The 26,596-nt window shown below is 34.0% G+C and overlaps 2 protein-coding genes and 1 long non-coding RNA gene across 3 annotated transcripts; all 3 read right to left on the bottom strand.

The window, feature by feature from the left end:
• Window positions 1-2,391: 2,391 nt before the first annotated feature.
• Window positions 2,392-3,522, bottom strand: LOC126265581 (uncharacterized). Its single transcript, XM_049967464.1, has one exon. The coding sequence runs from the start codon at window positions 3,520-3,522 to the stop codon at window positions 2,392-2,394; it is 1,131 nt and encodes a 376-aa protein (XP_049823421.1).
• Window positions 3,523-3,543: 21 nt separating this feature from the next.
• Window positions 3,544-4,881, bottom strand: LOC126265580 (uncharacterized). Its single transcript, XM_049967462.1, has one exon. It carries the CDS (start codon window positions 4,879-4,881, stop codon window positions 3,544-3,546), a length of 1,338 nt encoding a protein of 445 aa, XP_049823419.1.
• An 11,662-nt stretch (window positions 4,882-16,543) lies between these two features.
• LOC126265521 (uncharacterized) lies at window positions 16,544-21,635 on the bottom strand. The gene is made up of 3 exons (XR_007548011.1): window positions 21,405-21,635; window positions 18,523-18,727; window positions 16,544-17,626 (listed from the first exon to the last, which is right to left on the bottom strand). It is a non-coding gene; the product is annotated as an uncharacterized LOC126265521 (long non-coding RNA).
• Window positions 21,636-26,596: the final 4,961 nt, after the last annotated feature.

Below are 26,596 nucleotides of genomic sequence, written 5' to 3'. Positions count from 1 at the left end.
TTTATGAGACACATTGTGCAATTCTCAAATAAAAAAACATTATTTATTTTGTACAAGGTATTGTAGATGTGAAAGGGCTTAGGAAATTTCTAATTGAAAAAAAAAATAATGTCAATTTTCTTTTTCTAAAAATGACCCAAATTAGATATTGAATTATAACCATACCATAACAATAAAAGATTTAAGACATATTGTACAATTCTGAAATAAATAAACATATATATATTTTGTACAAAGTATTATGGATTTCAAAGGGCTTAGGAAATTTTTAATTGAAAAAAATAAATATCATTTTTTTTTTTTTTTTGTAAAAATGACCCAAATTAGATATTAAAATAACATACGCTGATAATTTAATTTTAAAAGATCAATTTGTTTCTGGGACACGTGGTGACCTACTTAATTCACTGTTATCATTATTAGATCCCATGGTCTAAAAAACCTTAATGCAATTCATAATACAATACAATACACTGCACTGCCGTCACCCAAAATAGTGTCCTGTCGTGTTTCCAAATCGTAAAATATGAATAATAAATCACTAAGGCTTTGGCTACAGCGGCCTTAGCCACCGCCTCTGCTGCCGCATCTGCCTCCGCCTCTCTCCTTAATCTTTGGTCACGTTCACTTTCGCGACGTTTAAAGGCCTTTTCTTTCCCCACGAGTGAGACCGTGAGGTTGATACCGGATGATCGACAAATTCTCCGTCCTTGTGTAAAAATCGGTGTCAAAAAAGGAAGGGCCGCCGCAATCGTCGTCTCAACTTTCCTATATAAGAAAATATATGTTTAATAAGTAAATTGTAATAATATAATAAGCTAAAAACTAGCCTCAATCAAGTTTGTCCTGGCTGCCATATTGCCAATGATTTTAAGAATAATAAAAAGTTTATAATTGCCGTCTCCATTGAAATCTTCAACGTAGGCTAAATTCGTACCTGCAGTTGTATCAGCATTTGGTTCCGTCACATGATTTAAACGAGTTGAACTTTGCGGTGGATTATCATCGGAATTTATGGCACGTAACAAATGTTGCAATCATTTGCTCTTGTCCTTGGACTCTATTCTTCATCCGTGTCTCCACTTCCTCAAAGCCAGTCACAAAATTGCGTTGAGGGAGAAGGGGTAGTACCATTGCAGTAGAATACACATCTGAATAGGCAGACAGTTGTGACGTCACGACATTGGCACCGCCCCTCTGTTCGGGCAGGTTTATGATCTGACTTTTCTGGTTCAAACTTTTCGATGTTGGCCTCCAGTACTCGGGTGACTCGATTAGGTAGAAACGCAACAGTTTTTTCCAATTCGACCAAAACACTTTTACCGAATGTGCCATTCACTATCTTCATGTTGTGTATTAAATGGCCTTCTCCTTCCTGTAGACTGGTCAACTTGAATACGCGTTTTCTGTTCTGATTTTTCTGACTTGATACTGTGTTGATTTGTTGCAAATCCATGTTTCCGTTGACTGCTTAGAGAAATATTCACATAACATACATATTTATAAAAAGGATATTAATTATTTAAACTTACCCTGATCAAAAATAAAAGTCACCGCTTAATGATGATGATTATGATGGTGTTAGTGAAATGAAAGCTGCTACTGATGGAATGGTATCGAGGAGAATAAAAATATAAAAAGGAAAGCTCACTCGAACCGGCCCAAAGTGGTGCTAGTAAGTGTGGCTTGGCAGAGTAAATCCGACTTGTCTATACAAGTTAACAGGTCAAAGTAGTAGAATATGGGGCACTTGAGACAGACAGCATAGTTGTGACGTCACGAGTGTATGATATGCGTACATTTGTTTACTTTTCCTCGTGGGGCACTTGAGACCAAAAACGAAGGAAGACGCACATGCGCACATTTGTTTATTTTTGTCCGGTCGTGGGGCACCTCAGACCAAAAGTGTAGGAAGACGCAAGAGTGAATGAAAATGCAATTAATTTATAATTATGATTTTATTACATATTAAAAACAAAAACATATCAATAAGTTAACAATTTATTATTACAATTATTATACAACATTTATATTACAATTTATTATTGTACATTTATATTACAATTTATTATACATTTTGTTATTTCGATACATGAAAAAGAGGCGAAAAAGTTCTGTCTTTCGTTGTTGCTTTCGTACCGTGTTTCTAAAGTAAACAGAAAACATATACATATACAATATTAATTATTCAATGGTAATTTTATAGTGATACACCTTTTTTGTGACTGATTTTTTGACTGAGACTCCTAAGGATAGTTGTCATGGCGGTGATGTATGCTGAGTGTACAAGTCCGTTTCTCACCAAGTTGTACGCGTTGAATATTAATAATTCAAAGTTACCTTTTTTAATATTATTATATTAATTTTTTTATTTCCACTTAATCACTTCCATTAATCACTTCCTGGGACCTTGTATCCGAATAATCGAGAACTGTTGTCATCCATGAAGAGTCTCTTTGTTGAATTCGTTCTGTATGTCTTTGTCTCTTCTTTGGTTATTACGCGATGATCTTTTGTCCGCACAAAGTTCATCGACGTCAAATGAATGGGCTCTGTTTTTTTCAGAACAATTTGTTTAATTTCCTCAAAATTAATCAACTGAGAAGCGCTGTATGTTAAGGCGATCCCTTTCACCTTACAAACATGTTCGATACATTGCTTTGTCGTTGACCACACCGAGTATGCGTAATTTTTCGGTCCGCCCGAAACAAATTCCGTGATGTAGAAACCGATACCGTATATCTCCAGCTCATCGGTGATATCTCCAATGAATTTTCCAGTCAGGGGATCTGGAAAAAGGTTGTTTGACACATAGATAACGGAATCGGTATTGTAGTATAAAACACGTGTATCCAACATCTCTAGATATTCGTACAACTTCAAACGGGCCTGTGCTGTAACAAAAGCTGCAACTACCACATTCACAGTGGGCAGAGATTCCACAGCCTCGTCGGCGTACTCCCAGTTGATTACAACAGTTTGTTTATTAACAGGAGTTATACTGTTGACATTCTTCGACGGATGCGCAAGGAGATCAAAGCATTCCTGAGGATCGTTGACGATGGTTGTTTGGGGTTGGTTTTCGCGTTGTCCACACTTTCCCCAGAACGAATTCGGCATTAATTTGGCGAGGGATCGAAGACCAGGGTTATTTTCGATGCGTTTCGGTGTTAGTTTCACTTTTTCATCTTCTTCAAAATCCACCAAGTATTGTTGCTGTGTGACTACATCGTTTACGCAATCTGCGGGCCAGCCGGACGCTTCCTGTTTAATTTTGATGAATTTATTCATCATTTCTGTGAATAAACCCAGCTGACCCGCCGCATGGTTGTACTGACGCGTTTCGTATGTCCACACTTCAAACACTTCCCCAATCCTGTAGCCTTCTTCCAATGCTTTAAGTACTTCTGCAATTACCCATGTCCCGGTGAACGACTGTTCTTCCTCCGTATGGCAACACTCACGTTGTTGTGAACTTTCACCACAGCTGTTGCAAAGGGCGAACATTAACTTTCCCTTCATCCTGACAGGGAGAACGGGGTGCTACAATTGCGTGGGTGGTAAAATTTTACATTTCACCATGCCATCTACGGTGGATAAATCAATGTCCTGGGCTGCAGATCCTACATGAATTGTGGGGTGTCCTAGAGGAAATCGGCCGTACTTGCACACGAAAGGGTACAACGAGCATTCATCGATATATTTGATGCGCTCACCCTTGTTACATTTGTAGTATGTAACAGTGTTTCCGGTTCGTCCTCCATAAAAACCGTCACGAGGATTCATTGGTGATGTTGCCAACACGGGATGGTTTTCCACAAAATCACGTATATCACAACTCTGTTTTAATAATGTGCGGAAGTTACATTCCCACATTTCGATGACTTCAAATCCTAAGTTGCGAAGTCGAGTCGTTTTAACGGGGGTGGCCTCGTAACGATTTCGCGTGGTATCCGTTTTACCTCCTCCAATCGATGTGTCTCGGTGAAATTTGAAACAGCTGGTGCATCCATGAAAGTAACAACCGTGAAACTCAAATATTTGCCGCTGCTCCTCATTAAATCCGTCAACTTTGAGTCCTCCTCCTACTATGTGTTCTCGACCTGTACCGGCGTGATGTATGGTGATTCCTCGTACGTTCTCCTCCCACAACAACCATTGTAAAGCGATAACCGATTGATTATCAGCCATTTGGTAACCACCACGGGGAATAACGGCGATTGTATCGGCTTCCAGATAGTTTCGAACAAACACCATATTACACGCTGATGCTATTGTTGTTGCTTCAGTGAATGGACAAACCTTACACTCGTTAAGAAGCATCGACCTAAATGAAAGACAGGCTCTCATTAGTATTTTCACATCCGACTTGCAATATGCGACGATTTCCTCCTGGAAATTAAAAACATCATTCTGATGCTCTTGATGCCAGTTTAAAAACGTATGTCGGTCCTCGGGCTTCATTTGATTCGGACCGTAAAATTCAACAGATGATAAAGGACCCACGTATTGCTGATTTTCCAGGGTATTAAACAAGTGTGGAAAATAACCCTTCTTAAAGTTTCCTGCAAGACCGAAAGCTTTAGGTAGCTTTGCCAGAGCCATTGGAAAATAATTTAGCGAGTCCAAAAATCGCACATTTCCCACCTCAGCCAAAATAATTTTTGTCCCCCGCATAATTAAGTTTGGCTTGATGTCTGTTTTGGTGAGAATATAGTTCAGGATGAGCTGATGGTCGAATGCTTGACCGTTATGCGCAATCACAGTCACTCTTTTGAAAATTTTCCTTTGATTCAGCACAAAGTTCATAAAATTTGCAATAGGGTTGTTGATAATTACTTGGGTCCTTACGCCGCATTTTTCACAAAATTCCACTTCCATATCTAAACAGTTGGAACAACACAATTTAAACACACACAATGTGGTTTCATGCACTGCCGTCGGTCTGAATGGTGTCCTGTCGTGTTTCCAAATCGTAAAATATGAATAATAAATCAGTAAGGCAGGGTTCCTTTGTGTTTGGCTGAATATAACACTGTTGATTTATCTGATGGTGTTTTTTACAGATCTTACAAAAAATTTCACCACATTCATGCTTACGTTTTCCATCGACAGTTTTAAAGCACCTTTGACACATTCGCAAGTCGGCACATACGTTGGATCTCTTCTTAATCCGTAGATGATTTTCCAAACATTTCCGGCTCCTGAAGTGACGATGACAATCCACACACTCTATTTTCTCCTCATCCTCGCACCGTGGTGATTCACGACAGCACGGACAAATCCCACTGCAATGATGGTTGACGCGTGTTTTGAATGGGAGATTACATTCTTCGCAGTAGTAACGATTCAATCGCGTTATAACGTTCTTTGTGAAGTAGTAAATTAAGGGTTGGTCCTTCACTTTGTCCTTTAAAAATCACCTCTCGTCCACCGGCACCGTACTTGAACACTGTAATTCTGTATTCGGATAAAACCCTTTGGAATGCTTGCAACTCCTGAATCCCGGCATCCTCCGCGGGAATCTCAACACCCGCTGTCTGGCACAGTTCCATAGCTCGTATTCCTTGTAGTTGTCCAATGTCCGGGCGAACCTGTACGAATTGTGGATCACTAGTCAGTTTCGCGATTAACACTACAAGTGCCCGTGGCAGGCAAAGGTTATCAGAATTTTTTATTACAATAATACCTCTTGATGGTAAAGGACCCACGTATTGCTGATTTTCCAGGGTATTATTAAACAAGTGTGGAAAATACCCCTTCTTAAAGTTTCCAGCAAGACCGAAAGCTTTAGGTAGCTTTGCCAGAGCCATTGGAAAATAATTCAGCGAGTCCAAAAATCGCACATTTCCCACCTCAGCCAAAATAATTTTTGTCCCCCGCATAATTAAGTTTGGCTTGATGTCTGTTTTGGTGAGAATATAGTTCAGGATGAACTGATGGTCGAATGTTTGCCCGTTATGCGCAATCACAGTCAGTTTTTTGAAAATTTTCCTTTGATTCAGCACAAAGTTCATAAAATTTTCAATACGGTTGTTGATAATTACGTGGGTCCTTACGCCGCATTTCCGTAATGACTTGCTACCAGGTTTTATGTCGACCGATTTTAAAATCTTTTTATCGATTTTGTCGACAATGTCTTTCTTGAATGAAATTTTTGATTGGCGATGGCCCATTCCGAGCTTCCTTTTTATCTTCATTCCCGTTGTTACAAGCCACGTGGCTGCTTTTTCACCCAAATTAGCGTTCTTGGATTTTACACGGTACCACGCTTCGTTTTCCAAAACCAAGTCTGCCTTGTGTCTGTCCTGCAACGATTTATTTTCCTCGTAGATAATGTCGTGTCGTTTGCAGGCTTTGTCCAACTCGTTGATACCTGTATCACCTCTCGCAAGTCGTTTTTTCAATTTCGTACCAGGATCACAGTACTGATAAAATGGTAGATGTAATTCAAACGGTAAGTTGTCAATAACAAAGTTTAATAAACCATTACTGCGATACTCAATGACTAACATTGAAATGAAATTTCAGCACTCTGTACATCATATTTATCACCGATGTTTCCAAACAGTGAGGTAATTGGAAAAAAAACTTTCAAATTTATTTGTAGCGTATATTTTTAATATTAATTTTTTTTCTCAATACAATATAAATAATATATAAAATATTATTTATTTCGTCTTTTTGCATCGAGGGAGACGGTCATTCCCCTCGCTGTTGCACTTGACGAATCCGCAATGATACGGAGTCGTCTAGCCTCTATTTGGAGACCAGCAAGTGTCGCCGCAGTCTCTGCTGCCGTCTCTGCCTCCGTCTCTCTCCTTAATCTTTGGTGAAGTTCACCTTCGCAACGTGAGGTGGATACCGGATGATCGGCAGTTTCTCCGTCCTTGTGTAAAAATCGGTGTCAAAAAAGGAAGGGCCGCCACAATCGTCACCCCAATTTTCCTATATAAGAAAATATATGTTTAATAAGTAAATTGTAATAATATAATAAGCTAAAAACTCACCACAATCAAGTTTGTCCTGGCTGCCATATTGTCAATGATTTTAAGAATTAAATAAAAATTTTAGACTGAATAATTTCAGTGCTATTTGAGTTTAGTGTGATTTAGAAGTAAGTTATTTGTATTAATATTTATGTTAGATATAGTTTGTATATTAGTTAAGCAGTAATCTTATTTTTCTAGTGATTCAGGCATGGTAATGTTTTCGTTCACTTAAGAGTATCTCTTAATGGGGTTTATGTAAACATTCCACGTGGTAACCATAAAACAAGGCTAACCTCAAAAGGCAAGATGAGTAGCCTGAAAAATCTCTCTGCGCAAGCAGAGAAAACCAAAGCAGATAGGAAGCTGGAAAGGCAAATCGCGAAGCTGAAAAAAGAATACGAGGAATCGCTCGAAGAAAAACAAAATCAAATCGATGAGCTTATAAAGATGGTGAATAAGCTCAAGGCAGCGCAACGAGAGACGCAAAGAGTACAACCCCCCGCAACCTTAACCAACTCAACACTCCCAAAAGGAGACATTCAAAGCGTGGCGTCTCCATCATACGCCAAGGTTACAGCCTCGCCAGTCTACCACGCAAAAAATCCCCCAATTGTGGTGGAAAACAACGAGGACTGGAATATAACCAGAACTACAATGAAAGAAAATGAAATTAAGGTGGCAAAAGCCAAAAACATTGGCCAAACCACCAAAATTTATGTACAAAGTTCGGAGGACTACAGAAAACTTACCAGAGTTTTACAAAACAAAGGTAAGTCATTCTAAATGTACAGACTCCCCGAGAAAAAGCAAATCTACGCAGTCATCGGAGGACTGCCAAAAAATACTGAAACCGAAGAAATCAAAGAAGACCTGGCTAAGCAAGGTATCGACGCCCACTCCGTCACCAGGATGACGAACATGAAGACACAACAACCAATGCCGCTGTTCCTAGTCAAGACGAACAGCAAAGAAGTCTTCCAAATAAACAGACTCCTCGACCTAGTGGTAAAGGTCGAGTCAAAAAATAAGTCCACGGCCCCAAGCCAGTGCTACCGGTGCCAAAAGTTTGGACACACTCAGTCCAGATGCACATTCCCGCAGAAATGCGTAAAATGTGCAGGCGAACACCCATCAAACGAATGCAAGATGGAAAAAATGCAAGAGGGGAGAAATGCTAAATGCATCAACTGTGGGCAGACCGGCCACCCGGCAAGCTACAGGGGATGCCCAAAATACCCCTTAAACATCAAAAAAGATATGCCCAAGGAAAAAGGGAACAAAAAAGAATCGCCCACAAATACCAGGGACCCCCAAAAGAGAGGAACAGACCCTCCAAAACCTAAACCAACAAGTCAACCAAAGAAAAATAAGCAGCCAGAGATGGACACCACCATAGCAGAGATCACTTAAGAAATCCTACTGGAAATTCAAAAAATAATCCGACCACAACCCGGTTTTGGTAAAAATAGGTACAGGAGAAGAACTGAACAGCACTAGATACAAAATGAAAACCAACTGGACAAACCTCCAACAAGACCTTAATAGGACTCTCAGAGAGAATCCCAAAAATCGACGAAGCTGACGAAATAGACCAGGCAGTAGAAAATTTCCAAAACCAAATCCTTGAGGCTGCCGGAAACAACCCCCGCCTTACACAGAAGGACCCAACGGAATTTCCCAAAGCTCCGATGATTACAGGAAACTTACCAAAGTCCTACAGAACAAAGGTAAGGCTTTCTATACATACAGACTCCCCGAAGAAAAACAAGTATACGCAGTCATCAGAGGACTGCCAGCAAATACGGAATCGGAAGAAATCAAAGACGACCTAGCCAAACAAGGTATTAATGCCCACTCCGTCGCCAGAATGACGAGTATGAGGACGAATCAACCAATGCCGCTGTTCCTAGTAAAGACGAACAGCAAAGATATCTTTCAAGTGAAACAGACTCCTCGACCTAGTAGTAAAGGTCGAATCAAAAAACAAGTCCACGGCCCCAAGCCAATGCTATCGGTGCCAAAAGTTTGGACACACCCAGTCCAGATGCACATTCCCGCAGAAATGCGTAAAATGTGCAGGAGACCACCCATCTAACGAATGTAAGATGGAAAAAACACAGGAGAGCAGAAACGCAAAATGCGTAAATGGTGGGCAGACCGGCCACCCGGCGAGCTACAGGGGATGCCCAAAGTATCCGCTTAACCTCAAAAAAGACTCCTCCAGGAACGCAAAGTCTCAGTAAGAATAGAAAAAGCCCTATCCACAATCAGAACCATTGAAGCAGGAGTCCCGCAAGGCGCGGCGCTATCGCCAACATTGTATGGAATATACGCTTCCGACATGCCATCCACCAACAATGTCACTATTGCCCAATACGCAGACGATACGGCACTCCTAGCAAGCCACCGCAATACTGGGGTCATCCATAGAAGGCTACAAGCAGCCATAAAAGACACACTCAAATGGTGTCGAAAATGGAAGATAATGATAAACCCCGAGAAATGTCAGGCAGTCCTCTTCCAAAAAAAGAAGATTACCAACTCCAAACAACTTAGTAATCGAGGAAAACGAAATAGAATGGACCAAAGAGGCTAAATATCTAGGAATTCTAATGGACTCCAAACTGACCTGGAAGAGAAACACAGAGGAACTCAGAAGGAAGACAAAAACAGCTACAGGGAAACTATACCCTCTACTCTGCAGGCACAACAAAACGGACCACTCTGTAAAACTAAAAATCATCAGAGCAATAGCCCGATCCCAGCTAACCTATTGCTCATCGGTTTGGGGACATGCAGCTAGTAGCCACATAAGCAGACTATCAGGAGTCGAGAACTCACTGATTAGAATGGCACTAAATGTGCCGTGGTTCGTGAGAAACGAACAACTTTTCAGGGACATCAAGTGGACCAAATACCAGGAGCACATAAAAGAGAAAGCCACCAAGTTCTATGCACTAGGAGAAATGCATACGAACAGCCTAATCAGGTCAGAAGCAAACCCGGACCCGGAGGCAGAAAGAAGAATAAATCGGCACACACGCCACAGGAGACCGAAGGACATCCTCCAATAATGAGTAAGTATCCAGGTAAGGAATAATTAACCCAAACACAGTAGTTAGATCCAAATAAAATATCACAAAAGACAATAAAAAAGGTGGACAGCAGCCTGACACAAATTTTTGTTACATCTAAGCAGTGTAAATTGTGATTTCGAAATTTCAAATCCATATGATTCCGATGGCATAATTTTAAGTCAAATTTCGAATGGTATGTAAATTATTTATAATTTAATCATTAAATTATATCAAAATATTTTTAGAAGATGGGGCAACTTGTAGTACGAGCAGAGAAGTTTCCAAGGAGTGTGAAACACCAACAGGAAGTGGTGTTGGATCATCCAGTAGGAAACCTACAGGTAATTTATTAATAAATTCATTATTTTTGGGTAATTTTTAAATAAATTGAAGATGGGGCAACTTGTACTACAAGCAGAGAAGTTTCCAAAGACCAACAGGAAACACCAACAGAAAGTGGTGTTGAATTATCCAGATGGAAACATACAGGTAATTTACTAATAAATTCATTGTTTTTGGGTAAATTTTAAATAAATTGTTTTTTTAGTTCCTGAAACTTCAAGAATAAAAAAAGAAGAGTGTTATCAAGTGTTAACAAATGAACGAATGAAGTTCATTGCACTGGAGAATGAAGATCTTCAAGGAATAAATAAAGTACGGTTGAGCGAGGCCAAGTACAGGTTGGAAGAAGCAAAGTGAAAAGCAGATGACGTGCTCAATTTGGTGCAATCAGTATACCAATCTAATTCGGCTGGCGTGAACACAGAAACTTTTCTGATAAAAGTGACGATTATTAAGATGCCGGTGGGTATGGGGCGTGACCAGAAAACAAAATATAATAGTTTCGAAGAAGAATGTGCTGCAAGAAGAGGTATTATTGTTATAAAAAATTCTGATAACCTTTGCCTGACACGGGCACTTGTAGTGTTAATCGCGAAACTGACTAGTGATCCACAATTCGTACAGGTTCGCCGGGACATTGGACAACTACAAGGAATACGAGCTGTGGAACTGTCTCAGAGAGCGGGTGTTGATATTCCCGCGGAGGGTGTCGGGATTCAGGAGTTGCAAGCATTCCAGAGGGCTTTACTCAAATACAGAATTACAGTGTTCAAGTACGGTGCCGGTGGACGAGAGGTGATTTTTAAAGGACAAAGTGAAGGACCAACCCTTAATTTACTACTCCACAAAGGACATTACAACGCGATTGTATCGTTAACCTCTGCGTTTTCCTGCGATTACTACTGCGAAGAATGTAATCTCCCATTCAATACACGCATCAACCATCGTGGCAGTGGAATTTGTCTGTGCTGTCGTGAATCACCACGGTGCGAGGATGAGGAGAAAATAGAGTGTGCGGATTGTCATCGTTACTTCAGGAGCCGGAAATGTTTGGAAAATCATCTACGGATTAAGAAGACATCCAACGTATGTGCCGACTTGCGAATGTGTCACCCCAAAGGCGACAACCTCTTCGTACGCCAAAGTGGCAGCCACGCCTGCATACCAGGCAAAAATTCCCCCAATTGTCATAGAAAATAGTGAAGACTGGAATAAAACCAGATCACTAATTAAAGATAATCAAATCGCAGTGGAGAAGGCCAAAAACATTGGCCAAACCACGAAAATATATGTCAAGAGCGCGGAGGACTACAGGAAACTGACAAAAGTCCTCCAAAGCAAAGGCAAATCATTCTACTCCTACAGGCTCCCGGAGGAGAAACAAGTTTATGCAGTCGTCAGAGGACTGCCGACTAACGCAAACACTCAAGAAATTACAGACGACCTCGCCAAGCAAGGCGTCGAAACCACCTCTGTCACAAGGATGACAAATAAGAAAACCCAAGCCCCAATCGTTAAAGCGAGTAACACGCAAATCTTCAATGTAAACAGGCTCCTCGACCTTGTGGTTAAGGTCGAGGCTAAAAACAAAACAACGGCACCCAGCCAATGCTACCGGTGCCAAAAATTCGGACACACCCAGTCCAAATGCACATTTTCGCAAAAATGCGTGAAATGCGCAGGCGACCACCCATCTAGCAACTGCAAGATGGAGAAAGAATCCGAGGGCAGAAATGCAAAATACATTAACTGTGGCCAGACCGGACACCCGGCAAGCTACAGGGGTTGCCCGAAATACCCCCTCAATATGAGGAAAGCCACCCCAAAAGAAAAGGGGAACAGGAAAGCTTCAACTTCATCCCCCAAAGTCACACAAAAGAGAGGACAAGAACCTCTCAAGACTAAACAAACCAGGCAGCCCAGCCAGCCTAAAGAAAACGAACAGCTAGATATGGAAGCCAACGTAGCTGAAATAACAGAAGAGATTCTATCGGTTATCCAGAACCCAATCCGGCAAGCCCTGGCCATAAGACTCCGAAATGGAAAATAGGCCGGTAAGTATAAAAATCATATACTGGAACATTAACAGTTTCAGGATAAGGAAGACCGACCTAGAGGACCTAATCAAAGAAAACTCCCCAGACATCCTTTGCCTACAAGAGACCAAATGCACCTCGAACAACAAAATAGCTGTTCCAGGTTACCTCACATACAAATTCGACCGGGACCAGCCCTCAGGAGGAGTTGCCATCCTAGTCAAACCAGAAATGCCTCACAGTTTCCAGGGATCCAACACAAAGGAACCCTGCCTTACTGATTTATTATTCATATTTTACGATTTGGAAACACGACAGGACACCATTCAGACCGACGGCAGTGCAGTATATGAAACCACATTGTGTGTATTTAAAGTGTGTTGTTCCAACTGTTTAGATACGGAAGTGGAATTTTGTGAAAAATGCGGCGTAAAGACCCACGTAATTATCAACAACCCCATTGAAAATTTTATGAATTTTGTGCTGAATGAAAGGGAAATTTTCAAAAGAGTGACTGTGATTGCGCATAACGGGCAAACATTCGACCATCAGTTCATCCTGAACTATATTCTCACCAAAACAGACATCAAGCCAAACTTGATTATGCGGAGGGCAAAAATTATTTTGGCTGAGGTGGGAAATGTGCGATTTTTGGACTGAATTATTTTCCAATGGATCTGGCAAAGCTACCTAAAGCTTTCGGTCTTGCTGGAAACTTTAAGAAGGGTTATTTTCCACACTTGTTTAATACCCTGGAAAATCAGCAATACGTGGGTCCTTTACCATCTGCTGAATTTTACGGTCCGAATCAAATGAAGCCCGAGGACCGACATGCGTTTTTAAATTGGCATCAAGAGGATCAGAATGATGTTTTTAATTTCCAGGAGGAAATCGTCGCATTTTGCAAGTCGGACGTGGAAATACTAATGAGAGCCTGTCTTTCATTTGGATCGATGCTTCTTAACGAGTGTAAGGTTTGTCCTTTCACCGTAGAAACAACAATAGCATCAGCGTGTAATAAGGCGTTTGCTCGAAACTATCTGGAAGCCGATACAATCGCCGTTATTCCCCGTGGTGGTTACCGACTGGCTGATAATCAATCGGTTATCGCTTTACAATGGTTGTTGTGGGAGGAGAACGTACGAGGAATCACCATACATCACGCCGGTACAGGTCGAGAACACATAGTAGGAGGAGGACTCAAAGTTGACGGATTTAATGAGGAGCAGCGGCAAATATTTGAGTTTCACGGTTGTTACTTCCATGGATGCACCAGCTGTTTCAAATTTCACCGAGACATATCGATTAGAGGAGGTAAAATGGATACCATGCGAAATCGTTACGAGGTCACCACCATTAAAACGACTCTACTTCGCAACTTAGGATTTGAAGCCATCGAAATGTAGGAATGTAGCTTCCGCACATTATTAAAACAGAGTTGTGAAGTGCGTGATTTTGTGGAAAACCTTCCCGTGTTGGCAACATCACTATTGAATCCTCGTGATGGTTTTTATGGAGGACGAACCGGAAACACTGTTACATACTATAAATGTGTGGCGCCAAAATCTTCACTTCGAAGCACAACGGCAGATGGCGTGCATCCTCGACGCAGTAAGCGTCTCGCGTCGCGCGCCTCTCTTACAATTTGTTGTTTGTAATTGTTATTAGGCTCAATAAAGAGTCCACTTGTGAGTTATTCGTGATTTATTTACTAGTTCGCCCTTCCCCTTTTACCTCATTGAGGGAAAATTGTGTAAACAGTAAAAATGTAACGAGGGTGAGCGCATCAAATACATCGATGTATGCTCGTTGTACCCTTTCGTGTGCAAGTATGGCCGATTTCCTTTAGGACACCCCACAATTCATGTAGGATCTGCGGCCCAGGACATGGGTAATTGCAGAAGTTCTTAAAGCATTGGAAAAAGGCTACAGGATTGTGGAAGTGTTTGAAGTGTGGGTATACGAAACGGTTCAATACAACCATGTGGCGGGTCAGCTGGGTTTATTCACAGAAATGATGAATAAATTCATCAAAATTAAACAGGAAGCCTCCGGCTGGCCCGCGGATTGCGTAAACGATGTAGTGAAACAGCAACAATATCTGGTGGATTTTGAAGAAGCTGAAAAAGTGAAGCTAACACCGGAACGCATCGAAAATAACCGTGGTCTTCGATCCCTCGCCAAACTAATGCTGAATTCGTTCTGGGGAAAGTTTGGACAACGCGAAAACCAACCCCAAACAACCATCGTCAACGATCCTCAGGAATGCTTTGATCTCCTTGCGCATCTGTCGAAGAATGTCAACAGTATAACTCCTGTTAATGAACAAACTGTTGTAATCAACTGGGAGTACGCCGACGAGGCTGTGGAATCTCTGCCCACTGTGAATGTGGTAATTGCAGCTTTTGTTACAGCACAGGCCCGTTTGAAGTGGTACGAATATCTAGAGATGTTGGATACACGTGTTTTATACTACGATACCGATTCCGTTATCTATGTGTCAAACAACCTTTTTCCAGATCCCCCGACTAGAAAATTCATTGGGGATGTGACCGATGAGTTGGAGGTATACGGTATCGGTTCCTACATCACGGAATTTGTTTCGGACGGACCGAAAAATTACGCATACTCGGTGTGGTCAACGACGAAGCAGTGTATCAAACATGTTTGTAAGGTGAAAGGGATCGCCTTAACATACAGCGCTTCTCAGTTGATTAATTTTGAGAAAATTAAATAAATGGTTCTGGAAAAAACAGATCCCATTCGTTTGACGTCGATGAACTTTGTGCGGACAAAAGATCATTGCATAATAACCAAAGAAGAGACAAAGACATACAGAACGAATTCAACAAAGAGACTCTTCATGGATGACAACAGTTCTCGACCATTCGGATACAAGGTCCCTAGGAAGTGATTAATGAAAGTGATTAAGTGGAAATTAAAAAATTAATATAATAATATAAAAAAGGTAACTTTGAATTAGTAATATTATATAGATGTTTATGGTACATACAGTTTGCCTATTTTGTTTTTGATATATTCAACTCGTACAACTGGGTGAGAAACGGACTTGTACACTCAGCCACCACAACTACACTTCAGCCTCAGTCAAATAATCAGTCACAAAAAAGGTGTATCACTATAAAATTACTTTTATTTTTAATCAGGGTAAGTTTAAATAAGTAATATCCTTTTTATAAATATGTATGTTATGTGAATATTTCTCTAAGCAGTGAACGGAAACATGGATTTGCAACAAATCAACACAGTATCAAGTCAGAAAAATCAGAACAGAAAGCGCGTATCCAAGTTGACCAGTCTACAGGAAGGAGAAGGCCATTTGATACACAACATGAAGATAGTGAATGGCACATTCGGTAAAAGTGTTTTGGTCGAATTGGAAAAAACTGTTGTGTTTCTACCGAATCGAGTCACCCGAGTACTGGAAGCCAACATCGAAAAGTTTGAACCAGAAAAGTCAGATCATAAACCTGCCCGAACAGAGGGGCGGTGCCAATGTCGTGACGTCACAACTGTCTGCCTATTCAGATGTGTATTCTACTGCAATGGTACTACCCCTTCTCCCTCAACACAATTTTATGACTGGCTTTGAGGAAGTGGAGACATGGATGAAGAATAGAGTCCAAGGACAAGAGCAAATGATTGCAACATTTGTTACGTGCCATAAATTCCGATGATAATCCACCGCAAAGTTCAACTCGTTTAAATCCTGTGACGGAACCAAATGCTGATACAACTGCAGGTACGAATTTAGCCTACGTTGAAGATTTCAATGGAGACGGCAATTATAAATTTTTTATTATTCTTAAACTCATTGGCAATATGGCAGCCAGGACAAACTTGATTGAGGTGAGTTTTTAGCTTATTATATTATTACAATTTACTTATTAAACATATATTTTCTTATATAGGAAAGTTGAGACGACGATTGCGGCGGCCCTTCCTTTTTTGACACCGATTTTTACACAAGGACGGAGAATCTGTCGATCATCCGGTATCCACCTCACGGTCTCACTCGTGGGGAAAGAAAGGCCTTTAGACGTCGCGAAAGTGAACGTCACCAAAGATTAAGGAGAGAGGCGGAGGCAGATGCGGCAGCAGAGGCGGTGGCTAAGGCCGCTGTAGCCAAAGCCTTAGTGATTTATTATTCATATTTTACGATTTGGAAACACGACAGGACACTATTTTGGGTGACGGCAGTGCAGTGTATTGTATTGTATTATGAATTGCATTAAGGTTTTTTAGACCATGGGATCTAATAATGATAACAGTGAATTAAGTAGTTCACCACGTGTCCCAGAAACAAATTGATCTTTTAAAATTAAATTATCAGCGTATGTTAGCAGTAAGTCTTGATTCAAGTGTTACACAATCCAGAGACTTAAACAATGATACGTAATTGGCTAAACATTATCTGTTAATGTAATACACAACAATAATCATCGTTGGGAAACGTGGGAAAGTCACATCACTCCAAAATTTTTCAAAACAATCGGTCTTGTAACAAGACTGTCATGAAACTACTAAAGCACAAACTCATTTCTATTATCCATTCCAAAACAACTGGATGGGAGAAAATGATTGTTGATGTAAATGAGTCTAACACAGAAAAATTTGGAAAATACATTTCTCCATTAGATAATCACTCGTTAATATAAGAGAAGGCAATTTCAGTTATCAACAAATTTATCTTTGATCCAAAAACTGTAACAAAACTCTGAACAACTGTTGGAAACCACAACAATATTACATACTGTGAGACTACAATGTAGAATTGTAGATGTATATATTCTCTATTTAAAGAAAACACAATGACGACGAAATTGTCAAACTTATCAGCACCAATGTTTTCGGTACAGCAGGTATTAACCTTTATAAGACAATTATGAAGTTCATGTGTTTAATATGATGTGAATTTTATGTGAATATGATGTGATGTGATGTGGTGCGGTGTAATGTGATGTGGTGTGGTGTGGTGTGAAGAACATCTCCTTTCGTTAATATCTCCACCACTGTTGTCATATTAAATTAAGGTGTACAGTAATCAACGCTTTAGAAAAATAAATCAATTTTTCTGTTAGAAACTGGAAATATCTTCTTCATCAGTGGTCGATTTCGAGTTGCCCATTCACGTCTTTATTGGATGTTTTCGAATCAGCTGAAACATAGGTTAGATTAGACAAGTTAGAAGAGTAAAAGAAATAAATGGTTATTTTGTTAAATTTTATCGTTTACTTTTATAAGTCGATGTAACTGTTGGTAAATCTCTTTAAATTAAAATTAAAAAAAAAACATATGACATAAATAGTAAAAGACAATTATATTTTTGTTACACCTGTTTTTGAACTGAAAAAACATTAAACAAGAACTATTAATTATAATTAATTAAAAGATACCATTCAAGTATTTCTATTAAATTATGAGTTGACATGATCTAATCTATATATAAATTATATTGATAACGGAATGGTGTTCCTTTTTCAATAAAATCATACGAAGAAATTTATTGTTTTTTCATATTTGTGTCACACAATTAAAATACCTCGATATTATTTAAATGTTACTTGTAAAAAATTATCATAATCTTTCACAAATAACATTAAAATAATAAATACCTGTAATTATAAACAAACAACATGTTTGTTTATGTTTATAAATTTTCTCTTAGACTTTCTTTAATAAAAATTCCCATATATTTTGTTAAAGTTATTTTTGAAAATCTCATTCTACGTAAAAGTGTTGTTTTACTAATTTTTATCGTGTAAGAAAGTTAATTCATTATTTCAGAAACATCTAGTTTTACTAAGTTAAATTTCCAGAAAATTAGTTAACTTGAGATATATTATAAAATTCTCAAATAAATTAATGTGTATTTATATTAATTTGTATAATGTGCAAAGTATTTTAGATTTTAGTCGTACATTTGAGAGGCTTAAGAAATGCCTAATAAAAAAATTAATAATTTTTTTAAAGAATAACCCACATTAAATGTGAAATTACAAGTATGCAACAACAATGAACGATAAACTAAGCATAAAATAAAAATATTCTTACCTTTTTTAATTCGGTAAATTATTCACTTTCATAACAAAAGAACCGAAACCGAGAAGTTATTTCTTCTGAATGATATTCTATTTGATCTTAGATTCATTTTGTGTTGTTTCCTTACTATTTGATAGTAATCCACTCTTCGTTATAACTGAGTTATAAAATGAAAGGTTTAGAAGGATTTCCATTTTAAATATCCCCATTACAGTCCCTGTATAAACAAAAATAAAAAATTATTACAATCTTTACATATTTATTAGTGTATTAACTGTTCATATTTTTAATAAAACACTACTTAAAAATATATGGTTTATTAACAACATCAGTGTATTATAATAATCCAAAATTGATATATATATCTATCGAGATTTGTAATAAATATGTTCAATTATTAAAATAAAAATTTAATCAATTTGGTGTTGTTAAAAGAGACTTAAGTACCACATGATTAAAATCAATTCGCTTTGACAATTTTTCAAAATGGAAAAAATTGTTTAGAGATAAAATATATTATTATATTATATATTGGCCAAAAAAGGAAGGTAAATTTAAACGGGGGGTCATCAAAATTAGGAAATATAACTTATTATATTTATTTCTATCATCAGTTAGTTAATAATATTGTTAATAATTATAATTAACCAAAATGAATGAAAATTTTAAATTTTTTTGTGTTTTTGTGCTTTTGTCATGTTTAAATATGTCTAATTTGAATGTGACGAAACTGAAATACAATACAACAAGAATAAATAAGATCATAAATTTTCTAATTAGCGCGGAAATATAATAATAAGAAGATTGATACACGAATCTACTTTTTTCTAGAGTATGAAGATTGTATTAATAATTAGGATCAAATATTATTAAAAATATTGATTAGAATAATTGCATAATAATTTATACAGATTTACAACATAATTTATTGAGACTATTCTAAAAATATGTGTTTATTAATTAATATTTTATATATTTTAAATTTAGGTAATTATTACTCATATTCTAGTTATAAAATGTTGTTGACTGTTGTTCTTTCTTTTTAGTAAAATAAAGATATAGAATTTATAGAAAACATTAATAAAATAGAATTAATTTTAAATTTAAATATATTGTTTGTTTTCTGTGAACTGAAACTGTGTCAGACTCGTTACTTGTTAATTTTCAGATAGTATCAATTAAATATTATTAGAAACACTTTCTGAAATAAATAAAATAAGGCTAATAGTTACACTTTCAGTTGTTTTTATAAAATATTTATTGGCTAACAAGTAAAAATATAACTTTGATTTATATTTTGGTAAAATATAAAATAAATATAAACAAGTCGACATAATCACCTAAAAATACTAAATAGTGTGGAAATATAAGAAATAAGAAAATTGATACATCAATCTACTTTTTCCAACAATAAGTATATCTATTACAATAAATGCATAATAATTTCTATAATATAATAATAATAGTTACAATTTCAGTTGTTTTATAAAATATTTGTTGGCTAACAAGTAAAAATATAACTTTGATTTATTTTTTGGTAAAATAAATATGTACATTCTGCAAAATATTGAGTTACTTTTATTGTACATGTACATAAATATTATAGTAATTTATGTTGTTAAAAAAATAAATATAAACAAGACGACTTAATCATTTAAAAATATTAAATAGTGTGGAAATAAAAAAAATAAGAAAATTTATACATAAATCTACTCTTTCCTACAATAAGTAGATTCTATTAATTTTATTAATTATTAAGATTTACAGCGACCTTAATTTTTATGTTATTGTGTTTCATATTTTATTTTATTATAAAAACATGCGTTTATTCCATCAAATTTTATGTATTTTAAATATAGATAATTAATACTCAAATTCTCATTTTGTTTGTTGTTGACTAACAAGAAAAAAATAATTTATTTTCTTTCTTTTTTGGTTAAATATACATGTATATATTTTGTCTCAATAATTTGTAGAAAACTCATATAACATTTATAAAATAGAATTAATTTTTTTAAAAAATTAAATATGTTTGTTTTTTGTTGACTGAAACTGATACTGTTTCAGTTACTTAATTTTGAGATAAGATCAATTAAATGTTATTAGAAACAGTATATGAAATAAATAAAATAAGAGTAATAGTTATACTTTTAGTTGTTTTTGTAAAATATTGTTGGTTAATAAATAAAAATATAAGTATTTCTTACATATATTTGTTTAATCTTCACTTGTTGATTGAGTAAATTAAAGAAATCTGTTGTTACGAAATAAAATTAAAATTAATTAAAACTATATTTTTGTGTACATTTTGATTTAACAATATTTTAATCAGTATTTAATTTTATATAGTACTGCAAAAAATAAATAAATATCTGGTAAATATAAATATTACTAGAAACAATAAAAATTAAGCTTATTTAATAATATATCTGATCAGAAAGGTCGTTGAAACTGCAAAATATTATAAACATCGTTAAAATATTCTTGATTCTATCAATTGTAAAAATAATTAAAAAAATAAATTTAAAAATTGTGTAACTTGAAATTCTATTTAAATATACTAAAACAATTAAATTTCCTTTGTCTGTACAAATAGCCCGTCTAAATATTTATGTAAGGGGTATTTTATTGTAGCTCATAATTGAACAAAACCTAAGAGATTATATATTTGAATGTACAAATTTATTAAACAATTTTAAGTAGTAAAATAATATCAATAATTTCTTTCAGTTACCATTGTAATGAAAAAAGTGATCAAAATAAAGTCCAACATTAACATTGAAATTAACATTAAAGAACAAATCACAACTAACACAAATGATTAAATAACATTTTAAAGTATTATGATTAAATAAAAATAAAGACTTTTACTATAAATACTAATACTGACTAACCTTTGAATTTGTTGACCAATTAGGTAACTTAAGATGGTGACTAATAGTATGAAGCTTTTCACACACTCACCACATTGCACTAACTTAAGCTAACTTAACTTATAGAACATTTTGACAATGTTCGTTCAAAGCTTCGGAGGACTCTGTCGAAGTAACTGAGAATTGCCTTACTTATAACCTTGAGTAAGAGTGGGGATAATGCAGTTTGTCTGCTTTCAACCAATGAGAATGAAACTTATGCACCCCTCATAACCTGTTTGTCAGTTCAGGCAGTTTATGTATTAGACTCATTATAACAAACTTGACATTATAATTAATCATTTGTATTTTTTGAGATTTTGTGTTAATCATGTTTTACTTATTTATAAATATATTATTTTACAATAATCTTTAAATAACTCAATTGATTTAAACCCACTTATCTTTTTTTCTTTAAATCTATTACTTATATTATTATATCAGATTTAATTAGATAACTTAATTAGAATGAAATTAAGAATTACATTTCTATTAATATAAATCATAAATGTTAAATTTTAATCAATTAATTAAGAAATTTGGTACTATTATTTACTAAAAATCTGTGTTTCTACAGTAACCTTTAACTAATTCATTAGTTGGAAATACTTGTGTTTTTTTTTTTTTCAAAGAAGTGCAACTATTTATTGCCACCCTTCGGAGATCCCATAAAAGTCTACCCTCTACTTCCACATAAAGGTCCGACAAACGGTCCAGGATAAAATTCAGGTAAAATTCCATTAAAAATAAATATGGCTTTTGTTAGTAAATGCCTAAAAGGGACGCACCTTAATTAGTTGGTTCGAGAAACGCAGTTTAACCTTTCTTTAAGGATACCCTAAAACATAAGACAACAAAATCACCCTCACAGAAATATGAAACAATTTTCTGTCAAAAATTCAATCAAAAGTGACTGTCATGAAATGAAGTCGCGAGAAAAAAATAATAAAAAATTTCAAATACAACACTGGACAAACATGAAATTTTGTAATTTATTTATATAAAGTTCTCACTTAAATTGTTAAATTATTTTTATGTATGACGATCCAAATTTAATTAAATAATTTATGTATCACTATTAATTATCAAAATAAAATTTTGTTTATTAATTTAATTAAAAAAATAATATACAAAATTATTTAACAATTATATATATTAAATGAAACAGAGGTAACAACTGAAATTAGTAAAGCTGTGTATTTAATAAAAATTTTCAGTTAACTTTACTTTTAACAAGTTAAGTATTATATAATTTTAAATTCAAAGTAATAAATTTAAAATGGTAAAATATATTTGTTTTCTTAACTTATACTGTTTATTATTTTAATACTTTTTAATAATTCTGGACAAAAGATGAAATATGTTAAACAAATTATATCTTTATATATTACGACAGGTAACCAATTTTATCATAAGGTCAAACTTTAGAACATCCATATTTATTTCTTTCCATATTCTTCATGAGAAACTGAATCGATACAATTCCTTAGGTACCTAAACCATGTTTATCTGGGAAGCTGAATTCTTAGAAGGATGACTTGTCTGGGTGGTTTTCTGTAGTAAGGACACATTGGCAACATATTTGGGCCCCTGAGCAAGGGACAGATGCTCTCCACATAATCAGTGTCACATAATAAATCAATTTAACAAGAAAATATCTCTTTTCTCATTGGACTTTCATGTGAATCAAAGTAAATTAGGAAATAATATGGACATGGGGAAATAAGTCATAATCTTTGGTTTTAATTATTATGTAATAACAATTTAAATTACGCCAAAGGAATAAAATAGAATTAATGATCAAAATGGATTTGTATGTATTTAATTAAAATAAATTAGGTATAAGAAACAATTCTTTGTTGGTTTTGTATTTACTAAAAATTTAATTTACGGATTTTGCATTCATTAAAAAATCTTTTCAATTTTTTTATCTATACATAACAAACATATAAAATGAATTAAATCATTAAAATTATTAAAATTCATAAGATTTTAATATTATTATTATTACATAATTTCATTCTCTATGACTTTATGATTTGATAACAATTATGCCCCTGATAATAATTACGAATTTGGTATAAGGAACAATTCTTTGTTGGTTTTATATTTAGTAAAAATTTAATTTACGGATTTTACATTCAATAAAAAATCTTTTCAATTTTTTTATCTATACATAACAAACATATAAAATGAATTGAATCATTGAAATTATTAATTATTATTATTATTCTTTGTTGGTTTTGTATTTACTAAAAATTAAACTTACGGATTTTACATTCAATAAAAAATCTTTTCAATTTTTTTTATCTATACATAACAAACATATACAGTGAAATGAATCATTGAAATTATTAAAATTCATAAAGTTTTAATATTATTATTACATTATTTCATTCTCTATGATTTTATGATTTGATAACAATTATGATTCTGATAATAATTATAAATTTGGTATAAGGAACAATTCTTTGTTGGTTTTATATTTATTAAAAATTTAACTTACGGATTTTACATTCATTATAAAATCTTGTCAATTTTTTTAACTATACATAACAAACATATAAAATGAATTGAATCATTGAAATTATTAAAAATCATAAGGTTTTAATACTATTATTACATTATTTCATTCTGTATGATTTTATGATTTGATAACAATTATGACTGATAATAATTACGAATTTGGTATAAGGAACAATTCTTTGTTGGTTTTGTATTTACTAAAAATTTAACTTACGGATTTTACATTCAATAAAAAATCTTTTCATTTTTTTTATTTATACATAACAAACATATAAAATGAATTGAATCATTGAAATTATTAAAATTCATAAGGTTTTAATAATATTATTACATTATTTATTATGAATTTGATATAAGGAACAATTCTTTGTTGGTTTTGTATTTATTAAAAATTTAATTTACGGATTTTACATTCAATAAAAAATCTTTTCTTTTTTATTTATACATAACATACATATAAAATGAATTGAAACAATAAAATTATTAAAATTCATAAGGTTTTAATATTATTATTACATTATTTCATTCTCTATGACTTTATGATTTGATAACAATTGAAACTTGGAAAATAATTATGAATTTGGTATTGGTTTTGTATTTACTAAAAATTTAATTTATTTTACATTCAGTAAAAGATGTTTTCAATTTTTTTATCTATACATTTATATATTCATAAAGTTTTATTATTATTATTATATTATTTTATTCTCTATGATTTTATGATTTAATAACAATTATGTCTTTGAAAAAGTGTATACAGAAAAAATATATACAGTTGAACAGAAGAAAATAATATTTCATTAAAATATTTTGTGTTATTTGAAAATTTTGTTATGACTGAGACTGGAAGTTAACAAGTAGTGAATCAAAGTAAACTCGGAAATAATATTGGGCATAGTGAAATAAGTATAAAATGTAATATTGATTATAATATATTAACAATTTAAATTACCTCAATGCTTCTTATTTTGATATCACATAAAGTCGAATTAATAATCACACCGAATTTGTAAATATTTCATTGGATATTTATGAACAATTTTTTGTTAGTTTTGTATTTACTAAAAATTTTATTTATGAATTTTACATTCAATAAAAAATCTTTTCAGTTTTTGGTCTAATACGCATAAAATGAATTGAATAATTGAAATTATTAAAATTTATAGTGTTTAATACTAAATGCTTGAAATTGAGAACATAAACCTTTAAAATAATTGATTTGTTTTCTGTCATAGCTCAAAGTATTCAAAAAAATATATTAAATAAATTATCAAAAAAATATACATCTCGTTTCCCGTTGGATATTTATTACATTTTTTTTAATATAGTAACAATGAGCATATGATAACAATTTGTCATTGTATAATGGAATATATTAGAATATTATTTAATTCAACTATATTTTTCATAAAAGAACTGATTGTAGATCTAGATTTTTTTAAATGCACAGCTACAAACACAAAAAACTGGTAAATTATTCTTAATATTCAATTTTATAATTATTTTTCGTATATAATTCATATTAAAAAAAAAAATACAAGTCCTGACAATCGCAATAAATACCAGCGACTTTATTTTACAGATCAATCAAATTTGTTACTACAGGATACGATTTGTTTGCCTGCTTTTATGAGACTTGTCTTAGACAACAAGAATTTATGTAAAGGTAACAATAAATATTCGAAGGGTTCATCTATCAAAGGAACAAAGAAAATATTCAAGAACTGCACCCTAAAGATAATGTAACATAAACTGTCCGTCTGGAGCCTAAATGAGCTTAAATTCACAAATGTCCCGAAACTACCTACTTACGTCCTCTTTCAAATTGACCTGGTCCAGGTACTCAGTTATAATTTGGGTAATGTCAAAATAATCGACTATTTTTGTTTAACTTTAACTGAAAAATTGTTTCCTAGACACGTTTAAAAAATTCTCTTCAAAGATGAGTTCTTAATTTTAATAGCATGGTCATCTTCATCTCAGTTTTCCATATGGAAAAATTCATATCTCGTCATTACTTGACCCTACAGAAAATTTCCATTTACATTTCTTGTAGGAAATTGAATGCTCTACAAAAAGGGCATCTTACAATTTTTTATAATTCTTATCCTTATTATATTATTATTAAGTTATTGAATGTCAAAGTTTGAAGAATTTAATAATTTTTTTTTGCTTCTAAATTTTATAACTCGTAGATAAATAAATATTATAAAATGCACAACATATATTTTTACAGGAAATTAAACGGTCTACAAAAAAGTATTTATGGTTACTTATCTAAACATTTCGAATACTGATTTTAATTAGTCTTTTTATAAAAATTTATTACATTTTTTTTAATATAGTATATAATAATATAATAAATTTTTATGTCAAAAAATAAAGTTTTTTATTCAGAATATCTTTTGAATATTAATATTTGAAATCAATTCAATCATTAATTAACTCCGTAAATAATTTGAAAGTCTTTCTAAAAAAAAGTTAACCTGAACTAAATTATTATTATCATTGAACCAATCGTGATGTAAAATTAGTACACTCTATATCAAATAGATGTCATTCTATAATTCTAAGTACAAATGTTAAACATTTACCAGAAACTTTATTAATCTGAACTAAATTGATTATTATTGTCATCATTATTATCA

This window comes from Aethina tumida, chromosome 5 (assembly GCF_024364675.1).
Source record: "Aethina tumida isolate Nest 87 chromosome 5, icAetTumi1.1, whole genome shotgun sequence".
Lineage (NCBI taxonomy): Eukaryota > Metazoa > Arthropoda > Insecta > Coleoptera > Nitidulidae > Aethina > Aethina tumida.
This window is presented reverse-complemented; position numbering and strand designations above follow the sequence as displayed.

Excerpts from the sequence above, each read along its gene's own strand:
- LOC126265580 (XM_049967462.1), bottom strand. The coding sequence starts at position 4,881 with ATGGAAGTGGAATTTTGTGAAAAATGCGGCGTAAGGACCCAAGTAATT.
- LOC126265581 (XM_049967464.1), bottom strand. The coding sequence starts at position 3,522 with ATGAAGGGAAAGTTAATGTTCGCCCTTTGCAACAGCTGTGGTGAAAGT.